Source organism: Mauremys reevesii, linkage group 8, assembly GCF_016161935.1.
Source record: "Mauremys reevesii isolate NIE-2019 linkage group 8, ASM1616193v1, whole genome shotgun sequence".
In the NCBI taxonomy this organism is placed as follows: Eukaryota; Metazoa; Chordata; order Testudines; family Geoemydidae; genus Mauremys; species Mauremys reevesii.
The window spans coordinates 23,526,742-23,550,854 of NC_052630.1; the positions used below are offsets into that span (position 1 = coordinate 23,526,742).

At 38.9% G+C, this 24,113-nt stretch overlaps 1 protein-coding gene across 7 annotated transcripts in view; it reads right to left on the reverse strand.

Annotated features, from left to right (window-relative positions):
- GABRB2 (gamma-aminobutyric acid type A receptor subunit beta2) overlaps positions 1-24,113 on the reverse strand; it is a 292,697-nt gene that overhangs the window by 143,412 nt on the left and 125,172 nt on the right. For all 7 annotated transcript variants that reach the window (XM_039485783.1, XM_039485782.1, XM_039485779.1 and 4 more), the window contains exon 6: positions 2,715-2,935. In XM_039485783.1, coding sequence (XP_039341717.1) covers positions 2,715-2,935 — 221 coding nt within the window. The remainder of the gene's footprint in view (positions 1-2,714; positions 2,936-24,113) is intronic.

Below are 24,113 nucleotides of genomic sequence, written 5' to 3' on the forward strand. Positions count from 1 at the left end.
TAAAAGCTACATTTCAAGAGGCACTTGCATGCCTAAAATCAGACAGTATATGCACAAAAAAAGAAAAACCGAAAAACAACAACAACGAAATATAAATGCCCCCAATATTTTTCAGACCAGGACACTTACAGTTGATACTTTTAAGCAGATGTAGAGCTACTTTGCATATATTCAAGTGGCAAGCTATTTCTGCTTACATTCAAGTTCAGAGTAAACAGTAAAAACAAGCAAGTACACATCACTTTTTTTTTAGCAGCATATCTATACAGAACAAATGAGTTAGTTGCACACACCTAGTCATGATAGCTATAAGCTGACAACAAATGGAAATTCACCATCAATCAGTTCTAAGGTCAAGCACTCCTCCAAAGCATCAATATACTTACTCTTTTTCCCCGCCACCTCACACCCTCTTGGAAAGCTACACATTCATTGAGCTTTTATTTAATTTTTCTTCTATGTATTCCTTATCCTGTATGTATTTACTTTGTAAATTTATCAACTCCCCCATGCTCTTATTTCAGCCAGTGTTTCTCCAGCCCTCACTTGCATTTCTCTCTCTATCCTGGTTTTTCTTCTCTCCATCCTTTATTTTTGTGGGTGAGAGGCATTTCCTCCAATCCTCTTATTTTGCCCAGTTACTCTCAGTCACTCATAACCAAACATTACATTGACCTTCCCTCTGGAACCCATTCTTGCTGCTCTTTCAGTCAGCCTGAAATGGTTAATACAAGCCATGTTTGAGCCAGTGGCTGAGTGCAGCACTCCAAGCAAAGGCAGCAAAGGACTTTGCTTGTTCCCTGAACTCTGACAGGCTGCCATCTAACCACCAGTCCAGCTTCTGCTTGTCTCTGCTCCCCTTTCCTTTTTATCTCATATCCTGCTTCTCTAGGCCTCAGTTCCATCCTCATCCCTTTGCTCTCTTTTGGGAATCCATGTATTAGTCTCTGAAAAAGGAGGTGTGTTTAGTCCTCATTAAACAAACACGTAAGAGGCTTTCCAGCCTTGGCTACTTCACATCATGCTGTGTCATCTTGGCTTTCCACCATTCTTCCTTCAAGCCACCAAAGGCAGCTGAAGCAGCCTCCAGTTTGTGTAACATGCTCTTCCCTCTCAACCTCCCAAACTCCTGAAGATTCAGTCTGTTCTTTGAAGCATTGCTGTTACAATGAACACACCCCATACTGTGTTTGGGGCAAGGACGGGGTAGTGTGGCACATTGTGCAGATCAGCATATAGTATGTAAATAATAAATATTGTTAATCACTCATTCTGACCTGCTGCAGTCAAACGTGCCCAGACTGAACATGACATCATTCATATGAAAACAAAGGAATTGGATACCTGCTCTTCATTGCAGCAATGAGTGCCAAGAGCAATTTAAATTTTGTTGCACAATACAAGGATGGATGCTAACTACAACGTTCATAAAGCAACAACCACAAACCACCCATATCACTTGTAAGTATGTCAGCAAAACTACCCATATGACAGCTGTCTATATTGATTCCTTTCCCTTCTTGGATCCAGATCCAAAGAGGCTTTTTGTTGGTGGTAGAATTTATTGTTTTTGTTTGTTTCCATTAATTAAACAAAGACAGATTCACAGTAATTAAGACTGAAGTCTTTCATGTATCAACAAAGTACAGAAAAGACAACATGGATTATACATGTCCCCACATTGTCCAATGTGCCTTGAAAGCAATATCTGGGAGGCCACCACGAGCGGGTAATTGAATCTCCAGATCGACTGGATCCTGGATGTCTTTGCTGAGACTGATAACAAGAGCGCCAATAATTAGAGGCATTTGTGATGTGGACATATGAACTTATTTCACACAGGATTCTGAATACCGCTTAGATAGTAACTACTTTTCATCACTAACACTCTGGGCTAAGGGGAAAAAAGATTCAGAACAAGAATCCAAGATGTTTGTAGAAACAAAGTTAAACTCCATCTGTTTTAGTTTAGTACATGCTGAGGGCAAAGCAACATCTGAGAGATCTGAGTAGGAAGTTTGTCACACTGTAATGCAGGAACACTCCAATCATTTCAGGTCATTACCAGCTTTGTAGTTTTAAATTGCCATTTTCAGGAACTGTTTTCAACAAAAAAGAATTGTTGAGCTTTCCTATGGTACAGTTAGGCTGTTCCATTGTTTTACCATTGAGCAGCATAACAACCTAATATCACATATAACAACATAAAAGACAAAGAAGAAACACTTCAAGTCCAACTGCACCTCAGGAAAATGAAGAAATTTCTCTACCATCAAAAGAAAGTGCAGCCCATTCTGAGCAGCTCATCCCAAAAATGATTTATAAAATGGAGCATCTGACTTTTTAAAATAATGAATGTACCAGTTGCACCCACCTTCTTTTTTACCCCTAACCTCCACTTGATATTTTCTATTTCAAATCCTTTACGGGAGCACTCCTGAAAATGACACTTAATCCAGAAAGTTTATTCAAAAAAGCTTGTATATCTTCATATGTTATTAAAACAAACATCTTAGAATGTTATTAAAAACAACACTTAATCCTCAAAGTTTATCCAAAAAGGCTTTTATAGACTTATCTGTTATTAAAACATTTAAGAAGACATTGTTTGCAATATGCCAGCAGTTGAGACAGATGGGTAGTGAAGATCTATGTACAGTACTTTTCAGTTTGAAACTGATTTTAAAATGTAGTTAAAAATGGATGACACTGACCTGAGACCATAGAGGACTGTTCCATCTGGATGCAAACGAATCATTCTGTTCTTCACAGTGACCCCATGTACGAATGATTTCTTGTCATTCAAGAAGTAGGTATCAGGAACCCAAAGCTGATCAGCTACTCTATTGTCCAGTGTAAGATTTAAAGGTATTACATTATACGACAGCCTCTTATCCCTCCACGCTTGCTGAAAGTACATTGTCAAAGTATAGTCCTGCAATATTAAAAATAGAATCATTATTTGCACTGAAACAGAATATATACACAGGCATATACCGCAACTATATTAAAATGCAGCTTATACTTTGTGGCAGCATTTGCGCACAGGAACTTCAGCTTTGTATTTTCACAGATTGTTTATTTATGTGTATATATAGAGGAAAAGACTACGTACATTCTTAACAGGGATTGGAATACAGGTAGACTGGGGTATTACCGAATGTTACTGAAATGAATTTGAAGGCCTATTAAAAATTTTAACCCTTTTTAACACTGCTGTTTAAAGTTTCTCTACAATTTATGGAACATATATTCAAGGAGTTCTACAAGTCTTTGTGTTCTAGAACACAGGAAATTCTAAGATTCCAAAACATGGAATTTGAGCCAAATTATGTGTTGACTTTTTATTCCATGATCTCTGCTGAATTCAATGGTATAACAAGGAATGTGTGTCAACTCAGAATCAGGCCCTGTATCTCTTCCTAAAAATACACCCATCCCCTTTTACATTCTTTTCTACATGAAAAACGTGTGCGACCCTCTTAGCTTTCTTTAAGGGCACTAAAACAACAAGAAAGACTCCTAGCCCCAATTCCAAAGAGTCTTATTTATATCAGGGTGGATAAAAAAATCAATGATTTTTTTAATGGATTTTTTTAAATTTAAATCAGATTTTTTTGATAAAATGGTTTTTGAGGAAAAAACCTATCTAAAGATAGTTTTAATTAAGATACATTATAGCTCAAAGATATCTCATCATGGAATAGGAATTATACATTCTAATTCTATAGTATGAGACATATTCATGTAATGTTTAAGAAAAGTTTTGTAAATGAATTATAGTTCATGGATTAGGGACTCAATCTTATGGGGTTCCACAGGCTTCTGTATAGATTATTTAGGTTAATCTTTCGATCTAGCCAATGGGACTCGGTGCTCAGACTCTAGAAGATACCATCAGAGATGCTTGGTTTTGCAGTTCTCAAACTGTGGATTTGTCTCCAGAGATAACATGCTTGTTAACAGCAAAATGTTTTTAAATAAATAATATATAGAGGTGAGAAATAACAGACCTCAACCCTATTGTCCCTCTGCAAATTTGTGTACACAGAGTCAATCCCTTACCTCGCTCTAAAAGTGCAAAGTTTCAAAAAGCTCAATGAATAGAAAATTGTTGGGGGCGGAATAGATCTGCACAAGGAGAAGAAGTCTGGAGAGAAACGTGAGAAGGGAGGGACAGGCAGTAGAAACAAAAGTGAAACTGTTTGAGCAGCATATTCCAGAAGTCTTGAGGTCTTTCTGAGTGGAGCCTTCATTGATTTGAGATCTACCATACCATTCTCTCACTAGAAGGGAAAAACTACAATGGCAGCAGGCCATAAAACAGACCCAGTTTGGGAATATTTTAACGACGTTCCTCTACCTGTGGGTAAGACAGGCATGCGTGCAAAATTCAAACAGGCCTGGTTTCCCAAATGAACAACATCATGAGAAGTGTTCCTTATCAGGGGGAAGCTGTGTTGAAGATGATGAAAGGAACATCTCTGAACATGCAGGATCTTCAGGTTGGTAAAGTTTTTAATTTCATACTTCTTTCTTAAAGACTGCCTGTCTTCCTTCTGGACTATTCTTGAATTCTCATGTTTGAGCAAAAAAATATAGTTGTTCTATGGTACTATAATTTTAGATGCCACTGTGATAAAAAAAATAAATACCTGAAATAGGCAGATCTTTCTTTTACAATTTCACCTTTAAAGTAGTACTGAGTGTCAATGAATGCAATGAGTAATACTAAACGAGCAGTATGGAAATAATAATTAAATAACTGCATTGACTTATTTTGTTTAGGAGACTCCATCCTCAACATTCAGGATTCTGAAGACTATCCACCTTCAAGATCATCATCATTTTCTATAGTTTCAGATTTATCTGCCAATGATGGTGTTTCAGTCACATCGCGTATGTCACAAAGCCACAGTAGCAAAAAGAAAACAAAATCTCCATCCAGAAACAACCATAGATAAGTTTGTGATAAGAACCAGCAGATTACAAAAAGAGGTAATTGATTTAAAAAATTGCCCGGTTTGTTTATGCAACAACGTTTGATTGAGAACCGTTTCCGTCTGATTGAGAACCCACGCTTCATTAACATGGTTCAGTCATTAAGACCAGGATACAGTCCATCCAACAGAGCAGATGTCGCAGGCAAATTGCTGGATAAAGTGTATGAAAGAGAAATTGAGCAGTGTGCAAAAGGTCTAGACAGTAAAATTGTTAACCTGAGTCTTGACGGGTGGGAGCAATGTCCACAATGATCCTGTTGTATGTGCTTGCGCGACAACAGAAGAAGGGACTGTCTTCCTTACAGAAACAATTGATACATCAGGAAATGCACACACAGCAGAATACTTACATGAAGTAGCAGTAAAAGCTATAATAAACTCTGAAGAAAAATTCAAATGTCTAGTACACAGATTGGTCACAGACAGTGCTGCAAATGTATCCAAGATGAGAAGAAATTTAGAAGAGAATCCCAAGGTAATAACATACGGTTGCATTGCTCATTTGATGCTCCACCAAGCCAAAGACTTCAGTGTTCCAGAAATAAAAGCTAATGTTGAAATTGCAAAATACTTCTGTGTTTTGCTATTTGTTGGTAGTGTGGGTGCTTTAATGTTTTATTTTTTGTTTAAGTTTGTAGGAAACCTAGAATGTACCTAGAATGTTTAGGTTGTTTTAAGTTGTGAGTGTTTGTTTTGTTTGGTTGGCCTTGGCTTCTCTTCTCTCTCTCTAATAGATAAATAAATTTAAAAAAGTCTTGATGGATGTTATGATGTTGTTACCTATGAAGCTTGTGTGTGTTGTGTGTTTTTTTATAAAAAATTGCTTTGCTTGCTTGCCAAAGTAAAAAAAATATAAGATAGAGAGGAGAGAAAAACTCTGTTACCAATCAAACTGATTGTTGAGCTCTGTCCACGTCCGCCATGCGACGCAACACTTCTGTAACAACCACTTTGCAGCAGTTGCTCTGAAAAAAGTGGGAGGAACCAAGCTAACTCTCCCACAAGACGTCCAATGGAACTCAGTAGTGGACTGTTTTGAGTACTATATAAAGAACTGGCCTAATCTGATGACAGTTTGTAAACAAAATCATGAAAAAATAGATGGTACTGTCACAGCCAAAGTTCTTAACACTGGGCTTAAGAGAAATGTTGAACACATGCTGAGTACCCTGAAGCCTACTTCTGTAGTCCTGAACAAAATGCAGGGAAATAGCTGTTTTATTGCTGATGCTGTTGAAATTTGGAAGGAACTAAGAGAGATCTTAGAAAGAGAAATATGCAGTGACAGAGTTAAATTACAAGCATTAAAAAAATGAATGGGACAAGCATGATCTCCAGCTCATTTTCTTGCAAATATTCTCAATACTCGGTACCAGAGTCAAACCCTAACTGCTGAAGAAGAGGAGTTGGCTATGAATGGACATACAGCAATCATCCCTCCATAATGCCAACTATAATAAACTTCAGAGCTAAGGGTGAACCATTCAACCAATATATGTTTGCTGATGATGTTTTAAAGAAAGCCACACCAGTGAACTGGTAGAAGTCACTTAAGCACTTGGATTCAGAGATTGTTGAAGTGATAATCTCACTTTTAACAGCAGTAGCTTCTTCTGCCTGTGTAGAAAGAATATTTCCTCCTTTGGACTAATTCATTCCAAATTGAGAAATCGTTTGGGACCTGAAAAAGCAGGAAAGCTTGTTTTTCTTTTCCAGATTATGAATAAACAGGAAAATGAAGGTGAAGACTACTGAGTTAGCTGCAGAAGTCAATATTTTAAGTTGCTCTTGTTGACCTGGCTGACATAGTCAATTTAATTATTTTTTTAATATTTCATTTAACTATTTTAGTTAAAAACTATTTTAACAAAAACAAACCTGATTTTAAAAAACTTGAATGTTTAACTAAATTCAAAATTCATATGCTTATTTTGTTAAAATATTATATGTTTGCTGTTGAAGAAAAAAAATCCAGAATACATAATGTTGGTGTTTTAGTTAAATAAAAACATTTAAAAGTCTGTCTGGTGATGTTCTCCTCCTAATACAGCATGGCAAGAAAATCCTCCAAACATTAATGATTAACCTGTTGAATTGGAGATCGTTCACTTCCCAAAGACTTCATAAAAATCTGCTTCAATTACCTTTGGTATATGAAATAACCAATCATTCATTTTCTCATATAGCTGTAAAACTAATCTGAAAAGTTTTCAAAACAAATCACTTTAAAAATGTATAGTGTATACCTTCTAAAAATGAAAGCTACATCTATCTCTGAGTTGTGAAGAATATGTATTAAGGTTATAACAACCAACAAGAATGCACTTTTATATAGAAATCCATGATTAAATCGAGTCTTCCTGACTAGTGATTTAAATCACGATTTAAATCAATTTTATTTAAATCAAACCCAACCTAATTGATATATTTAATGTTACTTAGTCCCATTAAGTCCCATTTAGTTCAATAGGACTATTCATAGTGTATAACATTACACACATGTATATGTCTTTACAGGTTTAGGAACCAATTGACTTTGAATCAGGCTCTTTATGAATATTTTGGAGCTGTGCTGGTCTTTTGATAATTGAGCAGAGAATATACTTGTAAGTGTATCACTGTGAATTGTTAAACAAAAGAGGAACTATATTAAGTATATATTGTATATTATATTACACATAACACTTTTCACTCCATAAACAATACCTAGTACAGATGCACAGTCTCTCTCTGACTGTCCATGGATCAATGACTGTAAAATAATGCCAGAGACAGGCAGCCTTCATTTTCAAACTACCAGAAGAGGCACAATGGCATCACTTTAATTTTCGATGAGATCAGAAGGCGGCTCACAGTGTTTTGTTTGAGTATTCCCATTTAATATGATCTGCATTGCTTTGTGACGATTGTTAGCATAAGAAATATGATTATTGTCCCTTTTAGCAGATGCAGTCAATAAAGCTGTTTTGATTAGGAACACCCAGTCAGAGAATTTATTAGTTTCTGAGAGCTTGTATCTATCCATGAGCCCGAGAAAAGATTCATATGCCCCAAACTATCTTATTTTGAATAGGTGATTGTTTACTGTGACTGTGCCTCACATGTTAACTTCCACCATCTGTCTGCTAACACACAGAAACTTAGAGATACACTTGGACAAACACAAGTTACTCTGCAAACTGCTATACTAATTCCCAATTAATTTACTTTGTAGCTATACTTCACAGCTACTGTCCAGATGGCAAGAGACTATGGTTGAGAATGGAAACTAGTACCACGGTAGACAGATGAAAGAATTACACTCCCCTCCCCCGCTGAAACGCCCTAATAAAGTTTTCTGTAATTTAGCAGCACTGAAATTAACCTCTCTCAGGACTGTCAAGGGTGCATGAGATTTCACTTTTGAAATACTCACAGGCACACTCTATGACAGAACAGGCAAGAATAATTCCTCACAAAACACAAAAATGGAGGTCTATTAACATTTTCCCCTCTCCCACATTTGCCACTTCCAGTGTTACTGTTTAAGGGACAAGCTTTCAAAGGACACATGAAAATACACTTGTGATGTGGGCACTCCCCAAAACTCACATTTTAAAAAAATACCTTGCATTTCTAGAAATCCCACCTTCAGATGGGGAAACAGACAAAGAAGTTAACTGCCTTCTTCAATGTTACACAGCAGCTCCAGGGCAGAACTGTAAATTAAACCCTAATCTGACTTCCTGATTCCTAATCCCAGGCTTGACCAATTAGACTTTTTCTTCTGCTAATCTTTCCACATAGAGATCGGGTTTGTGCGTGCAATTATTGACTTGATTATGAAAACAGGTCAACATGCAAATACATGCATTTTGAAGATATGACAGGCACAGTTTTTTGCTTTTTTTCAACCTCCATTTCCACTCATTGAACTAGTGGAATGATACTTAAAATACAATATTTGAAAGTCAGCTTATCCTGCTTCTCTTGCAGTGCACAAGTCAATGTATTTGAGGTAGGATAAACTCTCACTTTTTTGTAAAGAGAAAGAAACATTCTCTATAGCACAGAAACTCTCTTTGAATGAATGATTCCATTCCTGTTCCCAGTAGAGTCCATCAAGGAGAGTTTTTAAATGCTTTTTTTAGTCTTTCTTCCCATCTGGTTAAAAGCATGCTCTGAGTCAGAATGATATTAATAGCCTTGCTTTCTCTTCCACATATAACCGAATAGTGAAACTTTCATACAGTCCTCTTCCCTCTGCATTCTACATTTAAAGGTGAACAGACCTTTTAGCCTAAATCCTTAGTTCCGGGTCTTACATTTCTCCTGTTGCTGGAATCACATACACCTAAACAAAACAAGAAGTATTTTCCTGTGCACCCTTCATTGCTTTGTTTGGTAGGAAGTCACCTAATATTAATGGATACATGCATTCCTGTACTAAGGACCATGCAAGTAGGTAAGTGAAGAAGGAATTTTCAACCATTTTATTATAAAATGTGTTTCCCTTTAAAAATGTTAAACCAATCCATACAGTCTGTTAATGATATTACATGTGAAAAAGCCTTTTAAAAAAAAATCAAATGTTTTTCTTAGTTCACCATAAAAGATTCAAGTCCTTAAAAACAGTATCATGTTAACTATTTTATTCTTTGGTTTACTACCAAATCTGCAAAATTTGTTCCATAACCAGACATCAAAAGCTGTTTAGTTATGCATTGCCAGTAAGAAAATGTATTACTCTTCATTACAGTAACATAAAACCCCATTTCTAAGTTTATGAGCCATGGCTAACTCTCCTCCAATGCCCTTAGAAAATCAGGGATAGTGAATTCGATGCATGTTCTAAATTATGACCTACATGTACTGATATATCTTTCCCTGCCAATTACCTACACAACATTAACAAAGATCAACTTTCCTTCTTTATGTTCAACAGAGGAGATGGGCCTTCCTCTACTGAGTTGAAAACCTGGAATCTGAACAACTCCAAAGTTCCAAAATCTTTGGAGTTGATGCTCTGATGCAGCTCATCAGAAAGACAGGCCCATGCCATTTGGGGCTTGTCTACATGGTACTGCAGTGCAAATTAGAGGGGCACATTTTCTAGAGCAGTGGTTCTCAAAGTCAGACTGCTGCTTGTTCAGGGAAAGCCCCTGGCGGGCCAGGCGGTTTGTTTGCCTGCCACATCTGCAGGTTCGGCCGATCACGGCTCCCACTGGCCACAGTTCGCCCCTCCAGGCTGCCTGTCCTGGTGCTCTGGGCGGCGCGGCTGCAGTGCCACCAGCTGCTAGTGCTCCAGGCAGCGCGGTAAGGGGACAGGGAGCAGGGGGGGTTGTATAGAGGGCAGGGGAGTTCAGGATGGTGGTCAGTGGGCGGGGGTGTGGATAGGGGTCGGGGCAGTCAGAGGGCAGGGAACAGGGGGGTTGAATGGTGGCAGGGGTCCTGGGGGGGGCAGTCAGGAAGGAGGGGCGGCTGGATGGGGCAGTCAGGGGCGGGGGCTCTGGGGGCGGTCAGGGGACAGGGGTCCCAGGGGGGCCGTCAGGGGGCGAGAAGCGGGGGATCGGATAGGGGGCAGGGGCTGGGCCATGCCTGGCGGTTTGGGGAGGCACAGCCTCTCCTAACCAACCCCCCCATACAATTTTGGAAACCCAATGTGGCTCTCAGGCAAAAAAGTTTGCCCACCTCCTGCTCTAAATGGTACCCAAGTGAGCATTAATATAATCCAGTTTGAAATGGGGCTCTCTCAACATGAACTAGGTACCTTTTAGAGCCTCACAACAGGGTCTACACGGGGCAGTTACAGAGCAACTCTACAGTTAGAGCACTCTACAATTCACACACATCCTACTGTGGCACTGTATAGAGAAGCCATAAACTGGAAGAACAGAAGCAAATCCAAATTTCAGAGAGGTTCAGATTTGGTGGTGTAGTTCAGATCTATCTCTAATCAAAAGGACTTAATTTTCCAAAAGTGACCAGTGATTTTGGATGCTCAACTTGAGACACCTTAAAAGGGATAATTTTTAGATAGCAATGAGAATTGTCACTTTCGGAAAAGCAGACCTTTTAGGGTATATTAAGTAGCGTATCCAAAAATGTAGACACACCAGCTCATTAGTCACATAAGATACAATTCACAGCTCAGTAAGGCAGGAAAAAAGTCTATTTTTAAAACCTGAACTGAAACAGGAGTAAGGAAATGAAATGCACAATAGAGTCTCGGTTTTAAAGAGGTCTGTCTTGTGAGCATCCCAAGGCACTTAACACTTTGAAAGAGATTACAAACATGGTCAGCTAGAAGCGATATGAAAAAGAAAAAGAGCCTTAATCTTACAGTTAATAAGGGAGTTCCCTGGTGCCCTAAGGGTAGGGTTCCAAATGGCATGCAAATTCTTTGTCCTCACAGAACAAATGAGGGACAGAGAACTAGATGGAACTGGAGGCCAGGAAAGAAGATGTTGATATAAAAAAAATAAAAAAATAAAAAAAGAGACAGTCCCTTCTTGAGAAATTCACATGAAATAGAGGTAAGGATTGTTAGGAAGTAAAAATGAATGTGTAGGTGAAACAGGAGCCAATGCACTTAGAAAGCCTGGCACAAAACAATAATTACAATGGGTTGAGTGAAATGTGAAACCAAGGCTCAATGAATAATCATTTCTGCCTCTGTACGTAAGTGCCATATATACATGTGCAAACACAGAGATTATTTGTACACATACATATACAGTGGATAGCTCATCTAACATTTGTGGATCTTATTTTCAACCCAGTTAATCTACTGCTCCAATCAATAATTATTAAAAAAACAAACAAAAACAGCGCTATTTTTAGAGCTGAGAGGACCTTACAGAGTTCTAATCCTGCTAATGGATTTGTAAGGGTTAGAAATAAGCCAACTTACATAGGTTTGATTTTGTTGACCTCCCTGCCACCACATTTCATTCCCAACAAACCCTGAGCCCTACTCTTTCATGTATTAGATATCTCCATGATTCTTCTTAGATCCACTTGGGCTGCTTGGGAACACAGCGATTTCAGGGGAGAAGGGATCAAGGGAGACAGGCTGTGGGATCGGAGGCCAACCATTTCCCCCCAGATCTGCAAACTGATGCAGTAAAGTACATAAACATATGCTCATCTTTAAGCATGTGAGCAGTCCATATGAAGCCTTTTGCGCAGCTTTCATTACTGTCCCCTTGTTTCTAGACATTTATGCTGAGTAAGCCTTTTGTTTCTGTCAAGATACGCAAAGATCATAAGAACAGCAAGTTCAAGATGAAGTTAACTTTCCTTTGTGTCAATAAAAATTCAGTGATTAGTGTATTAAAATTAGCATATATATGACTATCACCCTGGGCTCAGTCATTAACTTTGTGCAAGGATATCTGGAGAAACTTTTCACTGCTGCTAATATAAATACATTAGAAGATAACAACGCATTTCACAAATAGACCATGTTACAGTCAGCCAAGTTAATGATTGATGAATATCCGTTTGCACTATCCAAATGAAATCACTGGAGGTAATTGTGAGACTTCAAATATCACAACAAACAAATATCAACAACATGCAGATAACACCCTTCTCTGTTCTTTGTTCACTGGGGACACTGATAACAGTTCATCCAGCTATCTCAGGACCTGGTCAAGATCAACAAGTGGATGAAAGGCAGCTGCTGACACAAAACTTAAGCAAGACAGAGGTGATGCTGTTGGTAAGGAGGCAGCATTTTGAAGGAATAGCCACCATAATTCCCTAATAAAGATGTCTCCCCTGAAATAGATAAATTGTTTCATACTCTCCTTCTGGACTTTCAAATAGTTAGAGCTGCTGAAAAACATCTTCTATCTGTGACTGGCAAGGAGATTGTGCTCTGAACTATCACGTAAAGACTTGGCCACAGTAGGCAATAATATGGTGCTTTATGATACTCCACACACACATAATCTGATAGCAGAGGAAAAACTGCCAGTCATCACTCTGAGAGTGACCTGAAAAGAAGGAAACTCCTCCAACTCTGTACTTTCAATTATCCTCCGGTACATTTTATAGATGAGATTAATGGTATTAAATTTAATAGAAAGATCTAACAACATGAGAACAGATATCCTCCTCCCATCAATGGAGAAGAGAGATGTATCTATCAACAGATCTAACTAATACCCTTTCCATTCCATGTTCTGGCCTGAAACCTGCCTGTGAAAGCGCTGGGATTTTTGTGATAGACAACTGTAATTAAATATGGCTTTTACTAGCTTTAACATTTTTGGTGCCAAAAGCTATGATCAATGAACAATCATATTACATCAGATCATCTCTTTAAGCCATTGTTTTGGCATGGTTTTCTCTGAGAATGCTACAAATTTTAACTGGATGCACATAAGGTAGTTAGGTATTATCATCTTCATTTTACAAATGGGTAAAATGAAGCACAGTAAGGTCATGTGACTTCTTGTATGTTCCCTATCATGTTAGAAGCATAAACAGAAACAGAATCCATCTGTCTTAGATTTCTGACCTGTGCTTGTAACCACAAGACCAGCCTTAAAAATATGGTGAATAGTCTAACTATTGTACCCAGAGCACAATTTACCCACAAAAGCCATATATCATTATGACATCATAAAATGTAGCGGGAAATTGGTTACAGCTAGAGTACCAGATGGTCAACAGCAATGAGACTTCTGAGATGTCTACGTTAATTAAAATTGTCCAACTATGGGACACACGGTTGATGGACTCTTGATAAGTGTGATCCTAATTCAAAAGACTTTAATTATCTATTTATTCTTCTGGGCTGGTAAAAAAATCAGTGATAAACACTGACTTTTTCTATTTGATCACTGTATATTTAATTAACTTTCTCATCTAATAGTAAAGTGTGACTCTTGTATATCAAAACACAAATGTATGTTGCATGCTTTTTAATACAAAAACTAACTAAAATATTGGGGGGGGGGACCCAGGCGTAATCAATTAATAATGAACATTTGAAATCAAGAAGGGCCCAAGGTAGACAAGGAAGTTCCTAAATTTCAAGGATGTTGAGAACTGAAGTAGGGTTCAGTTGCAAAGGTTGGATCCTGGTCTGAAGTTCTTCAGAGTTTGAGGACATTCCAATCTAGGCACAACAACATTTAAAGCTTTATTCTTTTTCTTCTACATTCTGCAAAAACAGAATTCACAGTAATAAAAGCACTGACTTACATTTTTATTAAGGGCCTGCACAGCTATTGAAACACTTTGAAAATAATGCAAGTGAACTATTTTAGGAGGAGGAGAAAAATAAATGAGTATGAGGAAAATTTAATGCCATATAAATAAAACATGCAGCAACAGAAAGAAGAATAAGTTATTTATTTCTTCTCATTAGAAATGACTGAAGAACTCATCTGTGGTCCATCTCTCACAGGGTTCCTGGTTATCCCTAACTTGTAAAAATAAAAAGTTTATTTCAGTCCCCACTATGATATATTTAAGGCTAGATTCTCTCTTTGGAAAATGTTTGAAGCTGAACTTTGCCGCATGCTATAATTTATTTATTACATGCATTTATAAGGGGCCCTATCACTGACATATTCAAGTGCTATTCATAAAAGAAAACTACAAATACAACATTTACTTATGGAGCAAACAATTTGCATTATCCCACTCCTTCAGCAGACATAGCTGGCAATTTAACAGACAAGAGGCCAGTTTCTTCAGGGGACTAGCCAGTACGTGTCACCACCCAATGTCACAGAAAACACAAATACAGAACCCCAAAAGGTGCATCATACAATGGGACACAAAAGATACAGCTAGAACAGGAATACTTGTGGCATCTTAGAGACTAACAAATTTATTTGAGCATAAACTTTCGCGGGCTAAAGCCCACTTCATCAGATGCATGCAGCGGAAAACACAGTAGGAAGATGTGTGTGTATACATCTATCTATATATTATACAGAGAACATGAAAAAATGGGATGTCCCTCTGTACCGGTACAAGTTTTTTCATGAAGTTGATGGATTTCCACTTCATACGGCTAAATGCATTGCCTTGCATGGTAAGGCTCTGACAGATTTCTTTCAGGAAAGAACTCTATAGCAGAGGACTTACTACTGAAAATCCATTCCAGTCCCTGACCTCCTTTGAAGGCAAGAATTGGAGTATCTCTGTTGATCGGAACTACTCATTTGAGTCTAAGGGTAAGAGAAAACCGTTCAAAGCATGGCCTTGAAGCTTTAGAGAGACTAAAAGTGACCTATACAAAAGTAGAGCGCGTTGTCAATGTAATGGCTTTGTGCCAATGGATATTCCAAAGCAAATGTCAACATAAATTCTACCAATTCTTGTCATGTCAATATTAGTCAGTGACTCTCTAGTTCAAATACACATGGTCAGTGTTCAGCCAATATCTAAATCCTTTGATAGAGCTAGATTTGAACATTGTTGGTCTTTCAAAGCCTCTTCCCCTGCACTGGATTTGAAACACACAACAAACTTCCTAAAAGGTAATTCATCATTTTCCTAAATGGGAATTTACATGGTCTGAAGTACATTTATGATTCTTCTGAAAGTCACAGATTCCAATATATACCCCAAATGTTTATTCCATGAGGGATTAGTCCAGAAAATATGTACCACAAATATCCCATATCGCAAGCATGGGAAAAAAAACAGGCAAAAGGCATCTACCTAAGGCAGCACACCACTAAGGACCACACATTACTGAGTGTTGCAACAGTCTTACATGGAGAATGTTAGCTGTGAACATAAACATCATAGTTATCAGATGGGTTTGAACCCTGGACACTCAGTACCAAAGGCACAAGTCCAGCCCAACTGACTAACGAAGAATTGCAGCTCTACTGGTTCCAGTCTCTTTGGGGGGCAAAAAGGCCTTTGTTCAATCCCCACTGATGACATGAAGTCTGTGGGTAAGAGGCTACATTACAGTAGCAAGACTCCCTCCTCAGTGCTTTCAGTATTAAATATTTAAATTGTTTCTACTGAATTATAATTACATTGAATTATATATAACTGGGCAATACAATACTCTTAGCCTTCATGCCCTGTAATATCATGCAATTAGGGCTGGAGTGTTTCCTCTCATGCCAATTAATTAAGCAAGAGACACACTTGATTTTAGGCTCAAACAAATCACTCAGGCAAAGCCATGACATCACACTTAACCACAGGCTAGCAATATGTGTGTCATTCTAATCAAAAAGCATGTGCAGCATACACACCACGCCATTTACTTCCCTGATTTGTTGCCTCCTGACACCAAGAGGTAATGTGATCAAGTACATTAAACGTGGGTGGAGAGCCTGGAAATCAAGCTCTGCTACTGACTCACTGTGAGACTTTGGGCAAGTCAGTAAACCTCTCAGTGCCTCACAGTTTCCCCAGTTGTTTAAAGAGGTTAGTGATCTTCATAAAATGTTGCGAGGTTCTCAGATGAAAGACAGTGTGTGAGGGCGAAGTATTAACAGAGAGTTAAGGTGTGTGAGTTAATATCTTTTATTGGTCCGACCTCTGCTGGTGAAAGAGACAAACTTTTGAGATTCACAGAGCTCAGGTCTGGGCATTAATATTAATTTAATTAATTATTTAAAATTTAAAATTATTAAAGTATTAACATTAATTTAGTACATATTCTTTAAACACCATGACAATTATTTTAACAAAACATTTTCTGCCTCAGACAACATCATCACGTTTCACTGTCATCTATTAGTACATTCATGTTTACAAAGTGCTCTAAAAAGTGTCAGCAACCCACATGAGATACCCAAATGTAAAGTCTAACCCTTTGGGTATCTAATTTTTTTACTATGAATTTTAACCCGGTTGGGTATCACAAAATTGGCTATAAGGCCAACTGCCAAAGATGTTGGAGGAACTCTGGATTCACAGGTTACTTACTGGTTATTCAATTCTACAATAACAAAATTCCGGATGAGAGCTGAAGTCCGAGAATAGGAACAGTATTTGAGTTTGGAATTCAACATTAACAGGCTGTGACTGAAGGACCACTTGTTATAATTACTCTAGCCTATGAAAAACATGCTAATGTTGTTTATTTGTGGTGGTTACAATATGTGATCTTGCAGAACTGGAGAGAGCTACAAGCAGATTTTTACAAAAGAAAAGAGATTTGGTGGCAAAACCCACTTTTTGTGATGATCTAAAGGAAGGGACCAGAAGATGCTGAATGTATCTTGAAGTCCTTATCAACATGTTTAATGAAATATTAGGGAAACCTGTGGCATATAAAGAAATTTCAAGAACAAGAAGAAAGCATAAACTGCGACGGTACAATAATTGCCTAGAGTTGGTCAAAAAATGATATTTTTTTTTGCAAAAAAGTTCATGAAAAAGGTGTTCCTTTTTTCATCCAGTCAGTTGTAGCCTATTGCCCCAATTCAGCAAAGCACTTAGGACCATGTTACCTTTAAGCAAGTACTTAATGTTCTCCAGTGTTTAGCTGAATTGGTTCCTACATGAACACTGAGGTGTGTACTCCTGTGATTTTGTTTGTTTCAGTGACTGATTTTCTAATAAGTAAACCTAACACTAAATTCCTAATGAGATTTTTTTATCATAAAGAAACGAAAGAAAAAAATTGAATGCTTAAAGTGATCAAGTTTACACTTCTAAGCAACGCTAAATTGAAAAGCATATTTCTCTTAAAAGTTGACTTCTAGATAACCATAATAGCTTTTTAGAAAAATTAATTCAATGAGAAAGATTGATAGATATTTATTTAAAAATAGCAAAATAATATTTTAATTAAATGTTGCATATTGCAAAACTTTGCATGAAGAAGAGCTACAGGATGACACCCCAGGTATTCATTAAAACATTGTCTTGCTGAGATGCAATTCTTTCATACCCTTAATTTAAGATGTGTGTGAAACTAATGGTGAGATCGTTGCCATCACTATGTATGCCAATATACTGATTAGCTTTGTCTCTGTCTTCTTTCCATCAGACCGTATGTAACAGACTTCAAATTCTTCACTCTATGCTTCACTCTAGCAGCGATCGGGACTTGAATGAAAATCAAATGGCCTAAAGATCAATCCAGAGCAAACAGAGATGATGCTGGCTCATAAAATCTATAAGCACTGGCTCACTTATGGCTGTCTGGCCAGTTACTGTCAAAGTGGTTTACAGTGTATGTACCTTTCTAGATTCATTAAGCTTCAAGTCCCAGAGAGAGAGAGAGAGAGAGAGAGAGAGAGAGAGAGAGAGAGAGATCTCTTATCTGTGGCAGACCAGAAGATCATTTTCTTTCAGATACAAACCAAGTTTACCCATGACTTTTTACTGCTCCACCAGGTTACCTGGACTTATTTTGAAGGGCTCGAGGAAGCTTTGGCTTCTACAGAATGCAGTTGGCCTGACTTCAGAGAAGCAAATTGTTGAAACCACATGACAGCTGCACTCATCACCCAGCACTGGCTGTCAGTTCAAGGTTTCAATTGCCATTTACAAAGTCCTAACTGGTTTAGACTTAACTTATGTAATAGACTGCTTGTTATTCCCTGACCCAGCATGGCTCATCAGGAGTGCTTATTATAAGGGTGAAACTTGCAGGTGCTGGAGGCAGAGCATTATCAGCAGGCCCTCACCTCTAAAATTCACCACTGCCAGAAATACATGTGAGACTAGGCTACAATGAAATGTACAGCAGAATACATCTCTTTGTCCACACTAAATGGAGGTTCCTAACTCTATATGGCATTCAGCCTACTAGCTAGGATTTTCTCCATCTCTGTACCCAAACATCTCAGTGTGGCAAAGGCAGTCACAATGTGTTTGCTTATTATATGTGGGTGATGTTCAATTCCATCTATCCCACAAGGAAATTTCTACTGCATAACAATGAATTCCTGTTCAAATGACATGCCCCTCCTGCAAGAAAGGTAGAATTTTTAAGGCTTCAGGATAGTACATTGAACCTTGATGCCTCTCTAGTGATAAAGTGATCACACTCTAGAAATACTTGCAACAACCTCATATAACAAGAGGCAACAGCTACATTCCAAGCGGCACATCCTGCACATTGAAGCAGAATTTCCCTTATAGGAGCTAAAATGAACAACAAAATGTTCTCTTCAGTGAGAATTGGTTCCATAATCCTAACTTGCTCAGCAGTTTAAAAAACAAACAGAGCTGACTGGAAGTTTTGATTAACCTGTTTCTTTAGTGTTCATTGAGCCAAGTAGCACTCTAGCCAACTTCTATCCTTTGCACCCTCGCTTTCAAATGGACAGGCTGAACACTCATTTCTAGAGTGTTTATTTATTTATTCCAGTATTTTATAACATGACTTTTCAGAGGAACTCATTTTGCTGTATTTTGTTTGGCAGGAAGCTGTTAATGGCTTTTTTGTTTGTTTTTTGTTTCATTAAGCATATTATCTTGTTAATATTTCCCCTAAAATATAAAGCTATCTAGCTTCTGAATTTGTGATGAAGTGGAGATGTTTCTGCAGGACAGTTTTCACAGCACAGATGCACTCAATAAAATACAGCAAATCTTAGGCCTGGTCTACACTGGGGAGGGGAGGTGGAAATCGATCTAAGATACGCAACTTCAGCTACGAGAATAGCATAGCTGAAGTCGACTTATCTTAGATTGAATTAGAATTACTTAACTCGCATCCTCGCGGTGCTGGATCGATGGCTGTGGCTCCCCTGTCAACTTTGCTTCCACCTCTCGCACTGCTGGAGTTCAGCAGTCGACGGGAAAGCGATCAGGGATCGATTTATCGTGTCTACACTACACACATTAAATCAATCCCTGATAGATTGATCGCTACCTGCCGATCCGGCGGGTAGTGTAGACGTACCTTCAGTATGTCTGTGCTGTAGAAGCTGTTTTCACCATAACTAAAATACAGGAGCTCTTATCGTGAAAACAACAATGGTATAATAAAGTATAGTATATTTCTGCACCAACTAGAAATCTGGAAGGAATGATGTTGCTGTTAAGATTTCCTGCCCAATATTGCAGACCAGAGGCCTGGAAAAGTGGCTGAACTTTTGGATGCTTCGTCAAACCAAACGGAACTTTCCAGACTTTTGGGTATTCACCCATCACTATCTGTGATTAGCACTTAACCTTAAGTTATTTACCTTGCCTTCCACAATGTAGGGGCGCATAATACTGGTAGCAGTAAGGAGATAATCCCCTCTTCCTTAACCCTCAACAGACAGAACAGTGGGGTACCAGCAATGGTGCTCTGACTTGGTTAATGAGGCGGGGAGTTGATGGTAATCTTCCACTAGGTAGAATGAGGGGGTAGGAGAAGGGATCTGACAGCAGCCCTGTCCGAGGTGGTATAATTTACAGAAGTATGACCTACGCTGGATGAGTTATTGCTGGATCATTCTCATATTTTACTTAAAGATGTGACCTCATTAAACCACATTCCTGGTGTCCAGGACAAGTCTTCTGGTCACAAAAAAAGGCCAGTGTCCATAACACCAGATATCCCTTTTCCCACACTCCAAGCAGGAGAAAACAGCTATTAGGGCTTCCGAGAGAGGAAAGCCTCTCCTCCTATAGCAGAGACAGATAAAAGTGGCAAAATGTAGTGCCAGCAACCAGAAGAACGAAGAGAGTTAATCCCTCATGGAATAAACTATTTCTTTCTGAGCTCCTCCCCCCCACACACACATGCTATAAAAACTCCATGGCCCACCTGTGCCACAATAACTGGTTTTCTGCATATAAAAGCCAGGGTTGGCATTATGGAGTAGCAAGCAGGGCAACTGCCTGGGCCCCATGCCACAGAGGCCCCATGAAGCTACATTGCTCAGGCTTCAGCCCTGGGTGGCAGAGCTCAGGGACCTGGTCTTCGGCTTTCTGCCCCGGGCCTCAGTGAGTCTAAGGCCTGGTCTACACTAGGGTGGGGGGTCGAACTAAGGTACGCGACTTCAGCTACGCAAATAGCGTAGCTGAAGTCGAACTACCTTAGTTCGAACTTCTTACCTGTCCAGACGCCACGGGATCGAAGTCTGCAGCTCCCCAGTCGACTCCGCCACCGCCGTTCGCGGTGGTGGAGTTCCGGAGTCGACGGGAGCGCGTTCGGAGTTCGAACTATCGCGTCTAGATTAGACGCGATAGTTCGAACTCCGAGAAGTCGAACGCTACGCGTCGACCCGGCAGGTAAGTATAGACCTACCCTAATACTGGCTCTTCTTGGAGAACGCACTGAAACCTGCTTGAGGCCCCCTAGGGGGCCCTGGATCCCTGGTTGAGAACCACTGCTATAGACACAACACCTGTTCGGTGAAATCTACTTTATTCACTCCATGTTCGGTGGGGAATATGCTCATAAAAAATTTCAGCCCCCTTTTTTGATCTCCATGATTCAACTTTTCTATCAACTCTCACACAGCTGACAGAACCATTAATTCTATCACAACCTGTGAAATGATGTTCCTATCAGAGCATGAGGTGGCTGTGAAACTGTTACTTCAAAATAAATCTTCCAAGTAACATTGTCTCTGTGAAAAAGTTTAAGCAAGTGTGTTACTATTCTTGTTCCTCCTTTCTTTAAAAAATCCTCTTAGCTCTGCTTGGAAAAAGTGTTGTTTCCATTTAATTGTAACTTTAATTAAAAATACCCATAATCTGGAAACATAACGAAGTCTGGGTGCTCAGATCCTCTGCATCAACTGGTCACTTATTTCTGGTGCCAAATTTTAGGCACCAAGTTTGAAAATTTTAGAAAATAAACCAAAAAATGGCTATCACTTGGACAGCATGTTTAAAATACTTTTGAGAGTATGGTTTCCCTTTTGCCATTCTTAATCCTTGATTCACTGTAGAAAGGATATCCGAATACTGTTTCTACTGTTAAGGTTAGCTGCGGTGGTCTCAAACATGATAGTAGCTACTACTGTAAAGTAGTGAAATATTAACTAGAAGATGTTAACCAGCAGAAAATATGTTCCTGGTAAATTTTTGAAAGCCATTTATTTTTATAAACTAATTCTGATGATCTGGACATTTTCTATTTTATTTTTACCCACTTTGGTATGTCTAGGAACAACTACAGAATTATTGTTTTCAGAATCCATCTGCTTCCTTAGCTTGTTTCCCATCTAAGTTACCAACCTATGCTTTTGACATCACAATTTACTGTTGTGAAAATGCCCTTAGGATTATAGAATAAAAGTTGGCACGCCATCATGAATACATATTGCAGCTAGTCATACACAAAGCACTTCAAAAGCTCTTTCCTGCAAAACATTAATTACTCCTCAAAACACCATTCTGAGATAAATATTATTGGTTATGCAGTGCTTTCACATGCTAAGCACTGTACAACTGCTAAGTATTACTCCTATTTTACAGATGAGGAAATGAGGAGAGAGAGGCTGAGGCCAGAGTTTTGAACAAGTTCAATGAATGCTGAATAATGAATACAGCCCTATCTGTGTGAGCTCTCTACAAAAATGTTAATTATAAAAGAAAAATCATGCACGGGCCTCAGAGTATTATATTTAAAATCATTTAAAAATAAAAATTGTTCTAAGATTTAGAGTTAATTTCAAAACTATAAAAATATCACCGTTCATTATATTCCCTTTACTAATGTACTATATAGCTGGAACAAAGTTAGCTTAATTAATTCCATTAGTTTATAATGGACTCAAAGAATCTCTGATGCCTCATGGAAGTTCTGAAATCAGAAACAACTTGGATCATGTGTCAGATACTATGGTTTTATTTCTGTTCCATTCTTTAAAACTAAAATCATGTGCATAAATTCTGAATCTTCCTTCCTTAAAATACACTTATTTCTGTTGCTTATTCCTTATCTCAAGTCCCAGTAACATCATAATAATCTCCAAAAAATAAAGTTGAGGTCTCAAATAGAGGAGATTATCCTGACAATACTATTTGAATCTGATGTATACTGGAGCCATGTTTTATGATTCCATACTTACATCTGTCTGTACACAGAGGAGAGCCTGCATTACCAGAAGTTCATTCACTGTATTCCGTATCCTACAGAACCCCTCACAAAAGGCTTCCATAGGATTCCAGCCACTTCAAGGAATCATAGAATCTCAGGGTTGGAAGGGACCTCAGGAGGTCATCTAGTCCAACCCCCTGCTCAAAGCAGGACCAAACCCAACTAAATCATCCCAGCCAGGGCTTTGTCAAGCCTGACCTTAAAAACCTCTAAGGAAGGAGATTCCACCACCTCCCTAGGTAACCCATTCCAGTTCTTCACCACCCTACTAGTGAAAAAGTTTTTCCTAATATCCAACCTAAACCTCCCCCTCTGCAACTTGAGACCATTACTCCTTGTTCTGTCATCTTCTACCACTGAGAACAGTCTAGATCCATCCTCTTTGGAACCCCCTTTCAGGTAGTTGAAAGCAGCTATCAAATCCCCCCTCATTCTTCTCTTCTGCAGGCTAAACAATCTCAGTTCCCTCAGCCTTTCCTCATAAGTCATGTGTTCCAGCCCCCTAATCATTTTTGTTGCCCTCCGCTGGACTCTCTCCAATTTATCCACATCCTTCTTGTAGTGTGGGGCCCAAAACTGGACACAGTACTCCAGATGAGGCCTCACCAGTGCTGAATAGAGGGGAATGATCACTTCCCTCGATCTGCTGGAAATGCCCCTACTTATACAACCCAAAATGCCATTAGCTTTCTTGGCAACAAGGGCACACTGTTGACTCATATTCAGCTTTTCGTCCACCGTAACCCCTAGGTCCTTTTCTGTAGAACTGCTGCTTAGCCAGTCAGTCCCCAGCCTGTAGTGGTGCATGGGATTCTTCCATCCTAAGTGCAGGACTCTGCACTTGTCCTTGTTGAACCTCATCATATTTCTTTTGGCCCAATCCTCTAATTTGTCTAGGTCCCTCTGTATCCTATCCCTACCCTCCAGCGTATCAACCACTCCTCCCAGTTTAGTGTCATCTGCAAACTTGCTAAGGGTGCAGTCCACACCATCCTCCAGATCGTTAATGAAGATATTGAATAAAACCGGCCCCAGCACTGACCCTTGGGGCACCCCACTTGATACCGGCTGCCAACTAGACATGGAACCATTGATCACTACCCGTTGAGCCCGACCATCTAGCCAGTTTT